We start from the raw sequence: 20,075 nt of genomic DNA, 5'->3' as shown, positions 1-20,075 counted from the left end.
ACCTTTAAAGATCAGGTAACACGTGTTTCTGTGTGTACTGCATGCCCATCTCTCCAATGTTGCCATTATTTTGTGATCGTTTTACATCTTTCTGTTGTTTTATCATCATTTTTTGTTTTTGTATACTGTCTTTGTGTTGTTTGTGGATAATTGTGTGAAACCGAAAACGATCAGTTCTGGCTCCAGAACTTCGGCAGGGGTGGAAAAGCGAGCTCCGGAGCCTTCCCCGCTCTCTCGCAGGAAGACCTATGACAAGGCACACGCGGCGTCCGACAGGGCAAAGGTCAAGGAGATTAAACAGTAAGAGCTTTGTTGCAAAGCCCGAGAAAAAAAAAAAGCAAAATAACTTCACTTCAACTCTACTAATACTCCTTCTCTCTGGGTTTTCCTGCTTTGAAGAAGCATGTGGTCTTAACTAGATGAGAAATGCTCTGCGCCTGGTGTGACAACCTGTGACCCGTCAAGTTCTACGCTGAATTTAAAGTCTTATTGTCTTCACTTGGACGTCTCTTATATTGTTTTGTTGTTTTCTTTTAACTCAAATTCAGTGTTCAACTTGCAAATCAACCCCTCTGCTGCTGATCTACTTACATTACGCATTTTTATTTATTGATGAAATCACTGTCTTTTTCCCTTTCTTTGTCTTATCAGTAAATGAATGTGAGGGTGCACTCACACTGTCCTTCTGCACCGCGCCCCGGGCTTTAGGGTACTTGTCCCCCCGCGCCCCAGGCCCGTTTGTTCTCACTCTACCTGGGCCTCGCGCAAATGCTTCTTGCTGCCTATACGTCATCACGCAGTAACACGTCACACACATTGATTGACGTCATGGCGATGCGTGGCTTTGTTAACAAATCTTTCCATAGACCTCTGAGTTTTTGTGCGTCTTGTCGACTGTTTTTGAATATTTTCCTCGACCAAATTTGCAGTAAACACTCCACCTCCGCATCACACCAACGTGAACCTTTCGCCGCCATTGTTGTTAAATGTCCGCGCATGGTCCCTCCTTCTATTTTCTATGTCCGAACAGGCGCACATAAATGATGTCAGAACCGTCGTAGGCCTCGTGCTTGTACACCAGCGCACGCTCGTGCTCGTACATGTGCAAACGCGCTCTACAAAAGCCCACCTCTCTCAGGCGGGCCTGGACGGCCAGCTGGCCACAGTCATGCGCGGAGCGGGTGCACTCACACTGGTCAAACGCACTAGGCTTGACCCGAAAAACCTGTTTTTGCCTGGTGTGGGAGGACAGTGTGAGTGCGCCCTTGAGACTGAAAAGGACTCAACTAAACCACTCTCAGCCTTTGAAGGATAAGAATTTTAAGTAGTATCTTCAAGTTTCATCAATTCGACCCTTTTGTTTTCTGGTGTGTTACAGCCTCACGCAGGCCTGGCTTTAGTTTGATTTAAGCTGCTGTTATAGGCTGCAATATGCTGATACTAAATCCATCTTAATGTCATTTTTTATACCAAAAATGCTGTCATTTTGTAGCTTGACAGCATTTAAGGAGGCCTGAGGTAAGATGGTGTTTTTGAATTGTGGTTTTGCTTAGTAGATAAAGATGACGTAATGCTTTTCCCCTGATACCAGCCAACTAAATCCCTTTGATACGTTAGAGATAAAAATAGAAACTATGAATTAACTGCTGTAAAATATACGGAGAACTGGTGTTTGTGTTGCTCTGGTGAGACAAGAGCTTTCACGACTGGACAATTGCTCCAAATTAAACAGAAATCCTCAGTAAAGTCTTCTTTTTGGCTTCAGTTGAATCACATGAACACTTTCCTGTCAAGCTGTCCTGACAGATGCTCGCGTGTGACGTGAATGCAGCGTATGCGTCTCCCTTCTGTCTCCATGGAGTCCTCCCACACTCCTGCAAGTAGTGTGTAAACAGCTCAGCACACACTTTCATTATGCCGCGGCTAAATTGGCAGCCCCACTGTCCTCCCTCAACAGCCCAGTCATCAGGAACCTGAAGAGCAGCCTGCCACAGCCTCTCTGCCCTACAGCTCGTCCCAGTAACCATGTCGCTGTGTTCAGCCGTATGACAGGGTGTGTGGGGCGTGCTGCAAACATCCTGCAGGATAAATGAGAACCAGTGATAAGTGGAATTGACACCAGCCTGGAAGAGAGAGTTAGATTTGAGTTGGAGGAAGATGCTGAGGATGAGCAGGGTTAGGGTTGGGGGTTGCACTCCAAAATCTGACAAATCGCTGACTTATTACTTAAGTTATCGTTAATCTCCTGTTAATGTACGTGTGGCACATATTTAGATTTTGAACTAGCTTTCTCAAGGTAGCAGTTTTGTTTTGATTGGTATTTTGTATTTGAAGTCATTTAGTTAGTCAGTCACAGTTCGTGCACATGCCACAGTGCGCCCCCCCCCCCCCCTCTACCCCTCGCACAAGTTCAATATCTCATGCACACGCCTCAAGCTAGGCATATGCTAAATGACGTTAGCAATTGCTGTCTATAAGAAAGTCAGCCAATCATTGACGCTGCGTCCTCATCTCTAACAGTTATAACAGTTTAACAGTTGTCGGTCAGGCACAGTGGAATCTATGAGGTGACATTAGGAGCAGACAGACAGACTTGACCTGCAATAACAAGCAATGGGTGCATTGAACGTAGAGAATACTTATAGCTAAGGCATGCTAAGCCACTGGTATGGTGCTTTAATGTTCGTTATATACAAGGAGTGACATTAAGTCAGACTAAAGTTACATTCTTATTGTTTTTTAAATATCTTCCCGTTCATACATCAGCTCCCTCTAGAACTACCTCTTCTTCATGTTAAGTCACCAAACACAGACTGAACAATTAAGAACAGGAAATAATGAGTGTTTAATTCAGTAGCTGTCAGGTCACAGGGATAGCAAGTAGTCTCTTCCCCTCCAGGACAAACGGATGCCTTCACCTGTCCTCCAGCAACATCCTGCGTTCTGTTCCCCCTCCACTCTCCAATCCACCCAAGTACACCATTCTGTCTTTTACTGCCACACTAAAATGTCGCCGAACCACAGATGCCCACGGCGTGGATTGCTTTCTTTTTCCATCATGACCTCCACTGTTAATCTCAAGACTTTGGTCACGATTGTAGGGAGGCGAGGCATTTCATGAGACCGGATTCTCCCACACATAAAAGCACAATGTGGTTTAAGACAATGAACGCGTGACCTTTCCGGGATCAATAGGTAATTACACTAAACCCAAACAGTGTCATCTTGGTGAGTTTATTACTACTATTGAGCCTGAACCCTTGATAATCTCCTCTCGAACCTTTTTTTCCATTTAAGCGATCCTTCTATTCTGCACACAGCGGGTCTTTTTGAAAGCTCATTCATTGAAAATATCGACGTCTGGATATGTGGTAAACCATCAGCTCATCCTGCTGCTCCACTGATGCCGATCGCTTCAACTGTTAGAGAGCAGTGATTGTACGATTACACCATTAGAAGCCGGTTTGTCGACACGACCAGACAATTAGTGATCGATGTGGGTTTCTGTGAAGCTATTGAGCTCGTGGTCCCTGATGATCCGACACCGTAGATTTTCAAATGATCATCTGTCTTTGTCTCCTTGGGTGCTTTTTTATTTTTTCTAATCTATTATGGTCTTGGGGGAAAAAAAGCTCCAGGGGTGTTTGTAGACTCTTGGCTTTTCTTTTCTTCGGCGCGGTGACTCTGTTTTTTTAATTTGCAGCATCGTGCCAATCAGCCACGAGAGCTGCATGCTGCCGTGCATGACTCTGGTTGTTGTGTGGGTGTGATTTCTGTCTGTGCTGCACTCAGATTATCATGCAGCGTTATGTCCATGCCACACCTGTTGATAGCTGTGTGTGTGTTTATGTGTGTGTGTGTTTTCCAGGGGCGTCATTCACTCGGTGCCAGCCACTAAAAGCAGTCGGTCATCGACGTTGCAGTGCGTTCACGTGGCGGAGGGACACAGTAAAGCTGTCCTCTGTGTCGACTGCACTGACGACCTGCTCTTCACCGGATCCAAAGGTTTGAAATCCCACAGTTCTCTCTCTCCTTCCATATTTATTTATAGCCTTTATTTAAACTCGGGGATATATTGAGGAGCAACCTCGTTTGCAATGAAGCCGAGATAAAAACACAAAACGTTTGAGGACGAGACAAAACACTGAACGTTTGAAAAATACATGAGCAAATCCGAAATATCAGGAAAGTAAAGTGACACAGAATAATGACAACAGAGAAATCTAGTTAAAAACAGGAGCAGTTGGAAGTCAAATAAGATCATGGATTTAAATTGTCTAAATGACAATAAGAGTGTGGTACGTTTAAGGTGGTCTTGCAGAGTTTTACAGGTTGCAGGTGCACAGTGAGCAAAACAGGACTTTCCAAATGCAGTGTTAACAGAGGGAGCCTGCAGAATGATCCAGTCCTTTGAGTGTGTATGATGGAGACTTGCATTAAAAGATACTTAAGAATTGATAAGGGATGGTAAGATACCAGTGAGAGCTCACATCTTCACACTAGTTCCTCTCTCTTAGATTCTTTTTGGGCAGTTTTTCAAGCCTTTTTATTACAGAGGACAGATATGACATGGGGGGAGAAATGCAGCAAAGGGCCTCAGGTCGGAGTCGAACCCATGGCCGCTGCCTCAAGGACCTTCAGCCTCTTAACATGGGGCGACTGCTCTAACCACTCAGCCACTGGCCACCCCGCTATAGTTCCTCTCTGTCTCATCAGTATTCCTCACGTCTGTCCCGATACAACGCTGCTAATTTATTACTCTTTGACATGTTATTATGCTTTAACATGGCAGCAAATAAAACCTGACGAGTATTAATTAAGACTGTCATGTGCGCAGTGTGCGGATAAATGAGGTGATGGCATAAAGTGACATTGTACATACAGTCAAAGTTATGGTTAAAGAGCTTTTTTATGATGATAGATGGGAGGTATATGTTTCCGCAGTCATCTGGATTGGGGATTGAAGTTCTCATTTATCCCCGTAGCTGCTTAATTTTTACCAGATAAAGCTGTAAATATTAAGATGCTGTGTTTTCTGCTACAAGATGGATTTCCTTTCAGTCTTAATCCTGAGCTGCAGTTTTGAAAGCCTCCTCTCAGCGTGCTCCCTGCATTCCTACATATGTAATAATAAAAGGAGATGCTGATATGATAGGCCCTGTGTCTTCCTGCAGACCGGACCTGTAAGGTGTGGAATCTGGTGACGGGTCAGGAGATAATGTCCCTGGCCGGTCACCCCAACAACGTGGTGTCGGTCCGCTACAGCTCCAGTTTGGTCTTCACCGTCTCCACCTCCTACATCAAAGTCTGGGACATCCGGGACTCGGCCAAGTGCATCCGAATACTGACGTGAGTGCGATGCAGCAGTCTGAAATGCCTCTTTCGTCCTTGTGTTGAGCAGAACTTGCGTATTTTGGCTTTAGTTTGTGTATTTGTACTTGAAATGACAGAAGAACAACATTTCACACAAGTGTCTTATAGGATAAAATGACGAAGTGACGACATTTTATATCCAAAAGGTCAAACGTCAACTTCACTGTGACGCCGTAATGTTTCCATCCATAAGTCCATCCACAGCGTAACAGAAACAGAAGGGGAGACATTTAATTCATTCACATTAAATTCCTTCAAAGTCTTCTCTACATATATTATGTAAGTCTGGACAGATTGGAAGTAAACTGAAACTTGACTGGTTGGTGGAGGCGTTCAACTGCAAGGCTGTAATTCTAGTTGCTTATTAATGTTGCTCTTTCTACATTTTGCACACTTTGTTGTACATGTTTTACAATATAACAATATCTCAAAAGAAGAAAAATCCTATATGTAGATTTAAATAAAGCAGCATTCTTTTTCTCCACCTCCACATCTGTATTTTAAATCTATAATGAGATTTTACACCTTAAAAGAAGTCTTTCGCGCTGACATACAGTGTCTGGGTGAGTGTGCAGGTTCATACGTGTGTCATCCATGCGTCTCCAGGTCCTCTGGTCAGGTTAATGTTGGGGATGTCTGCACGTCCAACACCAGCCGGACGGTCACCATCCCAGCAGGAGAGAACCAGATCAACCAGATCGCTCTCAACCCCAACGGGACGGTTCTGTACGCCGCCGCTGGAAACTCAGTCAGGGTCTGGGATCTGCGAAGGTAAAACAGCATCAGACAGTGATGCTACATTTTGATCATGTGGGCGTTGGACAACTGATCGTGTCTTTAGCCCCGCTAACGATTTGGTTATAGGGATGGCAGTCTGGGGCAGTGTTCACAAAACATCTGAAGGCTAAGAGTAAGTCCTAACTTGCTGATTTAGAAGCAACAAGGTCAACCCTGCCCTCTAGTCTTAGCTTAGGAGTCCCTCCCACTCCTTAGTAAAAGTTGGTCTCAGAGGCTTTGGGAATAGTTTGAAGAAATTACTCTGAACTAAGAACTTTTAGTGCTAAGATAAAGTGTTTTGAGAATACAGCCCCTGGTCTAACATAGTATAAAGTGTTACAACCCTGGCTCTCAGGTTGAAACAAAGGAGAGAAGACACACAGAGCTCTGAATATAATGCAGTGTCTATTTAACTAAACAACCCAAGAGGAACATAACCTGGCTGTGTGTTGCATCAAATGGAGTGTGTGTGTCTGTGTGGGTGCAGGTGTGTGCATGTGTGTGGGTGTGTAAATAAGAGACAAACACTACAGCACGTTGTAGGCCATAGCAGCAGTCAGCTGCTCAGCCACCAGAGAGAGAGAGAGAGAGAGAGCAGACTGACTGAGGCGGCCTTTTATCATTGAAGCCACGACCTAAGGTGTGGTCTGCTTAGGCCGGCCCACTGCCTCCAGGATTTCCTCAAAGGCACTGATTGAAGCAGGCAGTACAGGGACGTCACAATAGTGAAATATCTTCACTGTTGGATGGAGTATCATGACATTTTGGTCATTCAATTATCCCAGGGTATGATCTTCTGATTTGAAACTTCCTGTCCGCCTCCGATGTACCTCAAGATTTATGCTAAGATGCTAAATGCTAAAACTTATTTTTAAGATTATTATTTTTTTGGCAGTTTTCAAGCCTTTACTATATAGGACAGACAGGAAATGGTGTGAGAGAGCAAAGGGGAGACATGCATGCAGAGCCGCAGGTCGGAGTCGAACCCTGCTGCGTCGAGCACCTTCAGCCTCTTTACATGAGGCGCCTGCTCTAACCACGCAGCCACCGGCCGCCCCAGGGAACTCATTTTAATATTTTTATCATTTACTTAATTTGAAATTCAAGGCCTGATGAATAATAAGGAATATTTTTAACAACGCTTCCTTTGAAAATGTCTCCGTGTCACATTATACTCATTAGTATGATTTTCTATTAGATACAGTTAGTATAAAATGACTGTACTCTATGTTTCAAGTTAATTAAAGTCCAGTCTTTTATGAAGCAATGCAGGCACTCAGACTGTTTATCATTCTGATACCGCAGCACCGTTTTCAGATGCACACCACACACCGTGAGTTATTTCACAGCCCTATTTTTTTCCGATTCAACATGTAACAAACCTGACAGGTGTCCAATCCAGAGCTGCCATCCATCATTTACCACCAGCTCGTCTACGTCGCGATGAATTTATCCTCTGGGAAAATCAAAACATTTAATATCAGCCGTCTGCATGATTGAAATAAGTTTAAATCAATACGCACTAAGATTGAATCCTCCAAACTCAATCTACAAAACATTGTTTATCCACATGATACTTTTAAATATCAGTGAATTATACATGAAGTGAAACACTGTCGGCATCTTAAACGTCATGATATAAAGACTAAAACTGGTATTATTTATTTTTGTCTTGTGTGTTCTTCCCTTCTTTGTCAGATTTGCATCCACGGGGAAACTTACTGGTCACCTGGGCCCAGTGATGTGTTTGACTGTGGATCAGTCTGGAAACAACCAGGATCTGGTGATCACAGGCTCCAAGGACCATTACATCAAGGTGTGTTCAGTGATCCACCACCTCTGTATGTCCTTCATTTACACCCAAAACACGCTCTTAAAGGGATAGTTCGGATTTGAAGTGGTATTATTTGAGGTTCTTATCCATAGTCGGTGTATTACCTACAGTAGATGCCGGTCAACACGGAGGACAGCCAACTGCTGTTGTCAGGGAATCCCTATAAGTTTACGTGTACGCTAAATTCAGAATATTTTCACCAAACCCTGACCCTAAGCCAGCCATTTCTGAAGGGGGACTTTATCCGTTCTGCGCTCTCCTAAACACTACCAGACTACTTGTACAAAATTGATTTGAATTGCACAGAACACAGGAGTTTAGGGTGAGAAGTTCAGCATCCGTGAGGAACTCGGAGTAGAGCCGCTGCTCCTTTGTGTTGAAAGGAGCCAGTTGAGGTGGTTCAGGATCATCTAGTAAGGATGAACCCTGGGCGCCTCCCTAGGGAGGTGTTCCAGGCACGTCCAGCTGGGAGGAGGCCTCGGGGAAGACCAGGACCAGGTGGAGAGATTAGATCTCCACACTGGCCTGGGAACGCCTCAGGATCCCCCAGTTAGAGCTGGTTAATGTGGCCCCTGCTAAAGCTGCTGCCCCCGCGACCCGACCCCGGATAAGAGGCTGAAGATGAGATGAGATGAGAACACAGGAGATGCTGGTTTACCACTGCCTTAGATCAGTTAGTTGTAATTGTGTGACTTTGGTGTTTAAATACTAACAAACAAACTAACCAATGGAGGCAGTGGTAGAGCAGGAGCTCCCGTGTTCTGTGAGGTAATAATACTGTTTGTGTTAACCGAGTAAAGAGCTGCTGTTGCTGTAAAGATCATATATTGGATTTTCACAATAAAAGGCGCAACAAAGCAGTGATTGTGTAACACACTTTTGTCGCAGCTGTTTGATGTGACCGAAGGCTCTCTGGGGAGCATCGTCCCCACACACAACTTCGAACCTCCACATTACGACGGCATCGAGTCGCTGGTGGTCCAGGGCGACATCTTATTCAGCGGCTCTCGAGACAACGGCATCAAGAAGTGGGACCTCGACCGCAAAGACCTGCTGCAGGTACTGGACGAGCGAGATGGTGGATACATTACAAAGATGGTTCGAGGAGATGAAATGAAATATTTAGCTGTTTGGTGCGATGCACAGGTCTGCACAGTGCTTATTTGTGTATTTTATTTTAACAGTAAGGGAATTCAAAGTGCTCTACATAACACATGAAAAGACTTTAAGACAAGGAACGGGGTTTTTCTTCCCTTTCCTTCATTCTCAAGAAAACAACAGTCCACACAAGCACAGGTAAATAGAAATCTCTGTCCAAATGAAAATGCAAAAACACATTGAAGAGCTGTCAAGAGCAGGCCAAGCCCTAAAGCTATGTTGGCTAATAAGGCAGACACGAAGAAGAAGATGTATGCCAATCAGAAGCCTGAAGAAAGTTGTTACTGGGAGGTTCCCTGGCTGCAACATGGATGTGCTGTATCTTAAACCTGGATTGGGCGCCAGTTTTTTCCAGTATATACAGTGTTTAGTGTTTGACTCTACCAATAAAACTGAGCAGAATAGTCTTGAGTATAAACTTCACGGCTCAGAGACTTGGTGAAGTCCTTTTTATAACTTTTAATTCCTTCACTCCAACAGCAAGTCCCCAACGCCCACCGCGACTGGGTTTGTGCGCTGGGTGTCGTCCCCGGGTCCCCGGCCTTGCTGAGCGGCTGCAGAGGTGGGGTGCTCAAGCTGTGGCACACAGACACGCTGGGGACTCTGGGGGAGCTGAAGGGCCACGAGAGCCCCATCAACGGTATCTCTACCAACAGCAGCCACCTGTTCACCGCTTCTGAGTGAGTCACGTCAACCCAACCGCACACATTTTAAGATTCTGTCCTGCATCACATGTCATTGTCATGCAGAGTTGGGGCGATTCATCATATCCGTGTGCTTCTGGATTATAACTAAATATAATTCTTACTGTTTCATGTTCCTGTCTTCCAGTGACCGGACTGTGAAGATCTGGCGTGCACGCGGTGGACTGGACAGCACTTTAGAGGCGGGTGACAATGCAGACGAGGTGGCCAGTAACTGAACGCTTCTGGAAGGACACTAACAGCATCTTTGGACGCTGCTGCCCTGCACTTTGACCCCTATCTTCTCAAGCGCAATGCTGACCTCTTAAACGCATACCTTTCCACGCCATGTAACCGTTATGACTGAGCCCGCGGGAAAGTAATGTCATCCTGAAACTAGCACAGCCCTTGTTTTCTTCGTCTCTGTGTGCTCAGAGTTGGGCTGATCCGTTTTAGTTCACTGTATTGCTAATGACTCTTCTCCAGGATGAAGGTATCCTTTTCTCTTTTGCGCTGTAGACGATACGTCATCGCCGATCGTGATAAGAACCTTTACTCACAGGATGTTTATTTAAGAGTCGAACGCGACACACACTCATAGAAAAAATATCTGCTGTTCAGCGCTGTGTCAGGATAAAGTACACCTGCAGACACATAATTACCAGGAAAGAAGGGTAGCAGCGTAAGAGTAGAAACAAATGGACTGGACGTTAGAGGAGAAGAAGTGTGGCGGATCTAACGGGTTGGTAGCTGGTCTTCGCAACCCAGTTCTCCAGTTTCTTGGGATTGTTTCTCTGCACCCCCTCTCCTCCCTCTCCCCCTCCTTCCTCTTCCCCAACACATTTAACAAGTGGCTTTACTGTTTGTGAAAAAGACAAATCACCGTTCCCCTTAACGTCCCTGTCCTGCTTTTGTGCGCCTCAGTTTTCTGCAGCTGCTTAAGATCACTGACCAAAATTGTGCAAACTTGTCGTCTTTGCTGTCCTGCACTGCACTCGTGAGCGAAACACACTGTGTCCCACTTCAAAGCTCAAAGTTCGACATTTTTGGAAATATGATTATTTGCCTTCTTGATGGGAGTTTGATGATGCCGCTGTTAAATATAAGGCTACGGTTAAGGTTAGATTAGAACAAAACCTGACTATAAGGACCTCTAGAGCTCACCACGTAACAGTCCATACAAAGAAATAAAAGTTAAATTGTGGCGTTAGCTCCGTTTTTACACATCGGTTTTTGTAAAGATTCAAACAAACACGATTGAAGTGATTTTGTTGGATGTATGAAAAGCTATATGTGCATTACTTACTATATGTACATTTTCTTTTGCTAACATTAAATATTTACACAGTTAACAGCCATATTTAGTATTACAAAAATGTTGTGAACGACAGTTGACGGGACTTGTGACCAGATCTCGCGTGAGTTTGTTGCTAAGACAATAACCAGTCTCAAACAAAGTTATTGTCCACCTGAAAATGTTTAATGTCAGAATGTTCTGGAGATATGTTGCAGGGAAAGATCATAGTCTATGTTCACGTTCACTTCTCTTATTGGAATCAATACACTCAGGACCTGCTGCTGGTCTCCTAAAGAGGTGGAGAGGTGGGCCGTGACCAAACACAGGTGACACAGAAAAGGAAATGACTGTGAGTTGAACCGTCTCTGGTGCAGCTGAGGCTTCAAACAAACAGGTTGTTTTTTTTCTGCGGCCTTCTCTTGTGACTCTCTGGCAGAAAGGGAAATTAACCCAAAAGCAAAAATGTCGAACTTTTCCTTTAGCTGTTGAGCACTTGTGAAAACTGACACATTAGTCTTTGAGATGCACTTAATCCTTCGTAAATGTGAGCAGGTTCAGCTTTTGAGGATATTCTACACTTAAGGTTCGTGTTTCACCGTATATGTAAAAAGCGTGTGCTCACTTTTCACGTGTCGCAGTTAACACTCACTGAAACTACACTACTGAGTCGTCGTCTAATCTCCATGCTGCTAAGTCGTGCGTTCACCTTCTTCTCTCAACCCCATAAGAGGGCTTCTTGTCATGGACCCCGGGTGAGGTCCTCTCAGCACCGAGCAATGTGTACGTATACATATATAAATATATATGTATATGTAATGGTATCTTCTTGTTTTTGGAGAGGAGAGGCCTTCGGACTCTGCCCGTGTTGTGAGCCTAACCGCGTCCACTGACTGACGTCTGTCTCCCAGCTCTGATCCTTGTGGGGCCTTCCTAGAGACACGCGTGGTCTCCCTGATGTGTGCTGTCACTTTTGAATGTTGCAGTTGTAGGCATTATTAAAGTACATATCTAATGTGTGTACTGTAAACATTGTATTTAAAAGAAGAATCTGACTGAATTTTAGTTTTGTGGGACCACCCCGATCTGACTCACCCGAGAGCTGAGAGGACTAGACTTGGCGGTAAGACTTGGCGGGAGCTTTTTCCTCCAATGAGGAGGCAGGTTGTGTTTAGTGGCCTACGGTTAGTTTTTCTTCTTCTTTTCTTTGTTTTGTTTAAGCTGTTCCTGTTCCAAATATCCTGGAGTTTTAGAAGCCATTCCCAAATGGCGGACTCTGTAGCGATTCTAATGTCAGATGCCTTGGTGAGAATAAACGCCATCTGTCAAAAACAACCAGCTCTGTGTTTCTTACTGCTTCTGTCAGTCATTTAAAAGATCATTACCGCTGTTCATATAGCTCCAGGTTGGTAAATAGAACAATTAAAGGTTCTTTTTTTTGCCTCCTTGATATTTCTGTCCGTTGGATTTCCTTATTTTTAGAAAGCTCTTCATTTCTTTTTTTGGAAACCCTTTACTTTAAGTTTTTTTTTAGCCATTTTATGCTTTATTTAGATAGTGACAAGAGAAGAAAACCTGCAGCAAAGCACTCTGGGCCAGACATGAACCCCAGCGGCTGCAGCACTCAGCATTAAGGTTACACGCTCTACCTGCTGAGCTACCAAGTCACCCTCTTATTTAGCAGTATACAAACATTTAATGAATACTTTATAACTCACTACAGGAACATTTTAAATGCGTATTTATGTACCGTTACAATGGTTAACAACTTGTTTTTCTGCTTACAACAACACGTAAAAGATCATAAATGCTAAATGAACAAAGCATGCAAACATCACTTCAAGGCTCCTTTTTTAGTTTTTTGCTGACACCAATAGATTTTGACAGAGATAAAGGTTATTTCTTAATACCACTTCTACTGTTTATTAATCACAAGTACACCATGTTGCTGTTTTGGGATCTCATAACCTAAAATGACACTTCAGGTTCCCCCAAAATATCTGACACGAGCATAATTAGCATGCGTGCGTCTATGCAACCTGCAGAAGTGCTTTTAGTCTCCTGCTCTAATTCCCAGAGTTGCTGTGTTGCCTTTTCACACCTGTTTGTTGTAGGATTTGCTTTCAGATGTTTGTAGTTGCGACCACAAGATGGCAGCAGCAGCACCTACAGGACTGACCAGCAACAGTGTAAGTAATCCTCAGAGCTGTCAGTGTCCAAAAATACTTTAACTGACATTTGTTTAATAAGAGAAGCAGTAGAATATGTTAGAGTCCTTCACTGACAACCCCCAGACTCATTAGTGGCCACCCAGTGACTCGGATAGTGCTGTATCTTCCCAACACATTTACAATATCATATTCATATGATATATATCGTGTTATTACAGACCAGCTGACATAATGAACATGGAGCTGTTGGGGCCCCTAAGGGTCTAGGGCCTGGAGGTTTAATCCAGCCTTACAACATTACAGGTCATCTGCAGTAAGCATGCAAGATTTAAAAAACAAAACAAATGCGTAGCCTTAATTAAATAACATTGTTTTACTGCAGAACAAGAACCTTTTTAAAGCAGACTTTGCTTATAATACTAATGCACTTTTACTTGAGTTCGATTATTGAATGCAGGACTAGTGATGGTGTATTTGTAGTTGGATTGGTACTTTTACTTTTAAAGGGTCTTCTTCCATCACTAGAATTCAACCGAAAGACGAAATGACAACACTGGATTGTTGCCTGGCCCAAATATTGCTACTTATATTACACCTTACAAGTTAGAGAGTGCTGCAGAGATGACGAACATCTCTGAAGCGTGTGTTAAGCACAGACCTCATTTCAGTCATCTTACCAAAAACCTGAAGACTTTGAGACGAGGGAACCAGTTGTTCTTCATGAGCTTCTTCCTTTCCTTTCCTGTCCTGATCTGAAACAGTGTCTGAGAGTACATGGTGTCGCGTTTTGCACACGTGAAGCTCATATTTTTGGGCTATTTGCTTACAAAAAGATCAAATGGATCAACGTCTTATAAGCCTAAAACACAGATGTGATGTTGCCACAATCCAGTGAGAACACTCATACAGAGATATTGTTCAGACGCCTAATGAACGACTCAGGGGGGGGCCCATCAGGGTCTGCCATCATAAATCTGCAGGACTGTCTGACAGGCAGCACCAATCACCGGCCACCTGATGTGAATGTTACAGTGTCAACTGTGTGTGGATGACACTGAGGTAATGTCGGGTTGAATTTGACCCAGAATGCCCTGCAGCACTTTTCACTTTGTGCCAGGAGTATACAGACGCACCAACTCGCATCCCCGGATAAAAACTTTACCTTCAAAATGCTCCTTTTAATATCAATGACTCACCTGCTGTTAGCTTGAATTCTTGACGAAAACTTAAGGAATCTAAAGAATCCAAAAAAGTGAGAACATTTTTGATGAATTGCAGAAATAAGGGGCATCATTCAACAGCAAGAGTAAATAAATCTGCCACCTTCCACCCTCTGTTTTCTCTTAATGTGAGGTTCTTTTGTTCTAGTGTTGTTTAACTGGCTTTCTGTTTGATTGTCTACTTTTTTGAACCTGTAAAGCATCATTGAGTACTGAGAAAAGCACTATAAAAACTCAAATAGTAAGGTTCTAGCAAAAATGCATGCGTTTAAGAAGTAATGAGAACACGACTGGACGAACAAGACTTGGATCCTACTGCACAAGTTGTACGAGACTATGTAAATGGGTGTTTTGCTGTAATTTTCTGTTGTTAAACACAGTTCCTCATCGCTTCAGTGCATCGAGAATTAACTCAGTTTTTTGCCACTGCCGACACCAGACTTTTTTCACTGGGGTTGCCCAAGTGGTGCACTGACTTATGAAGGGGTGGCGTGTAAGTGTGAACGCACGTCGGACCGACATTATCCTCTTAATGGGCCGCTGGTTGGCTACAGACTATTTGTCTTTCAGCGTCTGTAGTGAGCTCAGTTGTAAATCTAGACGGCAGATGTTTGTTGAATGGGTTTACAGTTTGTGCTTGTAAAGTTTCACGAGGCTGTGATTATCCTAGAGGTCACAACAGCTCATTTTACACAGTGAGCTAAAGTCTTACTACGATAAAACGGCTCCTGTGAGGACTGATATCATCGCCCGTGAACACAACTGGGCTCTTTGACTCCACACGAGTCTCAGCTTTACAATCCGAGACAATTTACACAATTCAAGACTGCTTATGGGCCCCAGTATGCAGAAATATTAGGCCAAAATAACACATGTGTACTGCATTAGAACGAACTGCCTGTTTTTGCCCCAACATGTTAGCGTGACCAATGGATCCATCATGATACCAATGCACTCTGACTTTAAGCTAAACCCTGCTCCAGCGTCCTGAGCAGAGAATGAAGTCACTCTCCTTCTGTGTGTGTGTTGTAATCTGAGTTTCCCTGTTGTTTTTGTGATAGATGGGTCAGCCAAGTGTGCATGTTAGTGCATGTGGCCGTGAAAAAAACATAAATATTTGATGTATTGGGGATGAGAGCTGTGTGGAGGCAATGCTACCCACCTTTTTTCCCAGTATTTTGAGTAGAGCACCTTTGAATCACTTCCCGTAAGCACAGTCTTAACTCTGGTTTAACAAAGCCTGTCACCACCGGTGCTACTCCTGCTGATGTGTTCATTGGTCAGTAATCTCTTTCTTTGATGCAAGTCTATTAATCCTCATTTAAAAACAGCACAAGCAGCTGTTTTGTCAAGATGCAGAGATGTGCACATTTTTTACCCGGGCAGTGAGCAGATCTCCGCCCCTCCAGAGAGAGATTTCGACCTGCCTCAGCACAAACTAGAACAATGTTAAATCACACCAGGTGATTTTTTACTGAGGGTGGGTTCCTTTCAATCTGAACTTTCATTTGACACGATTGTGCCCTTTAATCAGCACTCATAGCTGATTAAAATTATCATACCATTACTATTGTTTTGGGTCTGAAAGCCATTCTAATCATGTCTTTCTGGTGTGTTACCAGTTGCAAGAGTAAATATGCAAACTTGTGAAGGAATAATAATCCTGTAACCCCTGTACCCTCAAATTGGAAGGAAACATATGTGATGGATCAGTCCTCATTTAAGTCCTTTTTCAAGCATAACTGTTTCTGTTTTACATTGCAGTAAGTTGAACATCTTTGGGTTTCGGGCTATTGGTTGGACAAAACAAGAGATTTTATGATGTCACCTTGGGCTCCAGTGATTTTTGACGTTTTAGAGAACAAACATCTATTCATTGAGAAAATGTATCAGCAGATTGCTTGATAAGGAGAATACATGATGGTTGCAGACCTAATATTAACTGTGCGATACTTGACTTTGACACCATAACATCGAATCCAAATCTAAAGTGTTAGCTCGACATATTTAATATCTTTGGAAGGTTTGAGTTTAAAATGAAGTTCAGTGTTCGAACAGATGTACAGCATGAGCTCGTAATAATGGATCTGCCAACTCTATCGCATCGATGTTTCTTTCTGGCAAATTAAGAGAAGGGGAGATTGAGGAGAGAGTCATTAGAATTCCTCAGAGCAGCGTCACGCTGATAATTTCAAATCTATTTGTGGCACTGAGGCGTAATTATAACACAACTCTGTCCGTCCAGATACAGTGGCAGCTTACAGCAAAAACTATTTTGCAATTTAAGGGATTTAATCCAGATTCAAGTCATGGAAGCATTTTGATTTAAGTCAAAAGTGCAATCCTGAAAGTATTAATGACTTTATGGCCAATATGGATCTCCAAAGACTTAATGACAAAAGTTAGGGACAAATAAACATTTATCCTGGCCTCTCACAGTCTCCTCAAACACAAGCCCTGGGACTCTGGAAGGTCTGAGCACCAGGGCTTGTGTTAGAGGACAATGTGAGATCCCCACATGCGCACCGCATTTGGGAAGAATGTGTTGTCTGTTGTAGGGGGGGAGATCTGGAATAGTCTTCCCTCCACAATAAGGGAATGCCCTACATATTCCTCTTTTAAAGGTCAACTCAAAAAGTTACTTAAATCAAATCAAAAGTGCGAACACTGACTCGACTGTAATCATTTTCATTGTTTTTTCCTGTGTGGGTCTGGTGTCCTCCTGAGTATGTAATGTATTGTGCGGTGTGTCTTGTCTCTTCTATTTGTATTTTATTTATTTATTTAGTAGTATTTGTATTTTATCTATTTATTTTATCAGGGACTACGGATGCAAATTAGCATCTTTGCTATAATCCGGCACTTTTACAGTGATATGTTATCGTTGTCCATTAATGTGCACTGTCCCTAACAAATAAAGGATTGATTGATTGATTGATTGATACAAGCAGTTCCCCAATTAAAAGTTGATAAAATAGCTCCCTAATATTAAAGCCCGTTCGACAAGCAGCTACACCAAGGAGATGGACAAAGCCCCCTGTAAATGACCACCTCACCACTTTATTCGGATCACTCCCTCAGCTGCTGTATGAAGCTCCTACTGCAGCAGAATAAAACTGATTGAAACAAGACTAAGTGTCTATCAGCTGTGTAAGGATGTACTCGGTGCCTTTAATGCTAATGTCAGCATGTTTTTTTAATCACAGTGAGGCCCTTTACCTTGATAAATGAAGGTCAAACACCTGTTAGTTTTGCAAAAATAACGTGCCGTGTGTTTTCTGTGGGGGGATATTGGTTTCACTGACATGCATGTTCCAGCCCCATGAATGAACAAAATGTTGCGTGGCAGCATCCTGTTAGCAGTCGTTCCCAACGCACACAATATGTCAGTAAGTGATTTGACTTTCATGCCTATGTCATGTCTATGGTTATCGCCCCAAAAACCAAGAGAAGACAGCCATGTCAGCGGATCTGTGATGCCACACTGAGACTCAGTGATGCTTGAAATCTCATTTTATCTTTGATCTTAAGCCTGTGAATGTTCTCATTCGTCCAGGTCGTCGTTATCCTCAAAGCAATTTAAGTCAAAAAACAACTGGACTTGGTTATTTATCTAGGAAGACGTTTCACCTCTCATCCAAGAGGCTTCATCAGTTCATGTACGCATCTGACCAAGCTGGGACTGGACCAGGACCAGGTTGGGACTGGTCCAACTATCTGGTGTGAGATCCAGGTATTTAACCTCTCACAAGGCCGATGATGTCACTGAAACCCTTTGTGCTCCAAAAGCCCACGCCCATCGTTAGGGTGACAGTCGTTGGTGGGCAGTTGGTTTCGACTTCGTTAGTGCTCTATTGAGTCTGAACGACAGTCGTTGGGGTTTGATCATAATTCATTTTATTCAGGTTTTCATTGTTTGGTTGTGATCTTTTTCGCCTAGGTAAAGCACCTTACTGTACCATTTATACACAAATTGAGCCCATACAGCTGTGGTTGTTTTTTTTAGTATCACAAATAAAAAATGTTTATATGCAGATGATTATTCATTTTGGTTTCCTAAAATCCCCACAGACTCGCTGAGTCTCGCTGACAGAATGTGGTGGAGATAGGTACGGCAATGCGAGACTAAAACAGACTCAATCAAGAACACCGTGTACTTGTCAACAACTGCAAAAACAGTCATTAAATGTGTGAAACTGAGAGTTTTCACACTTGATTAGGATTTCAAATGTCTTCTGTCTTCCTGGCATGAAGCAGAATGAGCAGATATTTTCATTTTTGCAAACAAGGTGCTTCCAACAGTCTTTTTTATGCTGATTTTCTCTGTGTTTAAAGTCTCAAATAGGGAAAAGATGTAGCCAAAACGACAGCAGCCTCCAGGACCGCGACACCACTCGAAGTTGAATGAATTCATAGAGGTTATCCGATTCTTATTCCTTTTTTTTCCAGTAATGTCTTTGGGGAAAATGGGAGTCAGATCATCTTGTGTTGTCAAAATTGCCAGGTGCTGAATTCAGGTAGAGATGAAGAGGCTGTAGTGTAAAGGCGTCATTTTAGCCAGAAGATTACACTGAGATTGTATAAGCCACATTCAGTTCCTTCATCCAAAATGGGAGTCAGAAATGGGTGAGATACCAATTTACTGAAAGATTACAGTTTCAGCTCCGTGATAGAACAGTTATGTTATAGCTTTGACACGGTAGTTGCATATTATTGCCCGTGGTTTCAGATTTTTAAATGTCCAGATCCTTTTTATTAGGATGCTCACATACTTTTGGCCATGTGGTATCTTATACATTATACAGTATATGTAACTTTATTTAACATACGCTTAAGTTTGTACATTATTTTGTTTAGTTTTAGGGCTGGAAAAGGCCGGACAAGTAGGGATGTAATGACAGTATCAATTTGAGCTTAACACTATATTAATAAAATTACAAGATTCATTAAAACAAATACCAAAAACATGTTATAATTATTATTACTACAAATGTAAAGTCTAGATCAGACGATGATGTTCCTTAATTTACCACCGAATGCCAAAAATAAATATTTATAGGAAGAGATTAATGGTATAACAATTTATAAGAAAATATAATATTCAAATATATGTGGAAAAACTCCAGTATGTCGTCTTGTGGGAATTTTGGATATTTGTAATTGATAATCATAGTTTTGTCAGGTCAGACACAGTTCAGTGTCTCCTCTGTCTCACCTCCTCAATGGATAATACAAATAACTAACTCATGATGGCATATTTGTGCATCTGCACCCTGCGTTAGAGACCTTGTGATGAGAGAGGTTCAGAATTGTAACATCTAAAGCGTGTTTCTGTTTGGTCTAAAGACGTCACCCAACCAAGGCTTATCGCGTCCTGTCTCTTCCCCTAAAAGACTGGGCGCGAGTGGCTCGCTCTAGGTTTAGTGAGGACGCAGGGGTGAACGTATTTTTGTCTGCAGAGGAAAATTCGTTGGCAAAATAAACCACGGAGAAAAAGCTGATCCTGTTTGTTGATCTTTATTGAAGAATCCATTTCCACAACAATTTGTACAGCAGCTGTCATTA

The 20,075-nt window shown here is 42.8% G+C and overlaps 1 protein-coding gene across 2 annotated transcripts in view; it reads left to right on the top strand.

The window, feature by feature from the left end:
• Positions 1–12,448, top strand: part of LOC310949263 (kinesin-like protein KIF21A) — a 62,537-nt gene extending 50,089 nt beyond the window's left edge. For both annotated transcript variants that reach the window (XM_083916638.1, XM_083916637.1), the window contains 8 exons: positions 175–300; positions 3,869–4,005; positions 5,175–5,349; positions 5,980–6,144; positions 7,849–7,966; positions 8,873–9,043; positions 9,623–9,822; positions 9,974–12,448. In XM_083916638.1, the coding sequence (XP_083772764.1) occupies positions 175–300; positions 3,869–4,005; positions 5,175–5,349; positions 5,980–6,144; positions 7,849–7,966; positions 8,873–9,043; positions 9,623–9,822; positions 9,974–10,064 (1,183 nt within the window). In that variant the 3' untranslated portion in view covers positions 10,065–12,448. The remainder of the gene's footprint in view (positions 1–174; positions 301–3,868; positions 4,006–5,174; positions 5,350–5,979; positions 6,145–7,848; positions 7,967–8,872; positions 9,044–9,622; positions 9,823–9,973) is intronic.
• The last annotated feature ends 7,627 nt before the right edge of the window (positions 12,449–20,075 follow it).

The sequence above is a fragment of the Echiichthys vipera genome, assembly GCF_963691815.1.
Source record: "Echiichthys vipera genome assembly, chromosome: 7".
In the NCBI taxonomy this organism is placed as follows: domain Eukaryota; kingdom Metazoa; phylum Chordata; class Actinopteri; order Perciformes; family Trachinidae; genus Echiichthys; species Echiichthys vipera.
This window is presented reverse-complemented; position numbering and strand designations above follow the sequence as displayed.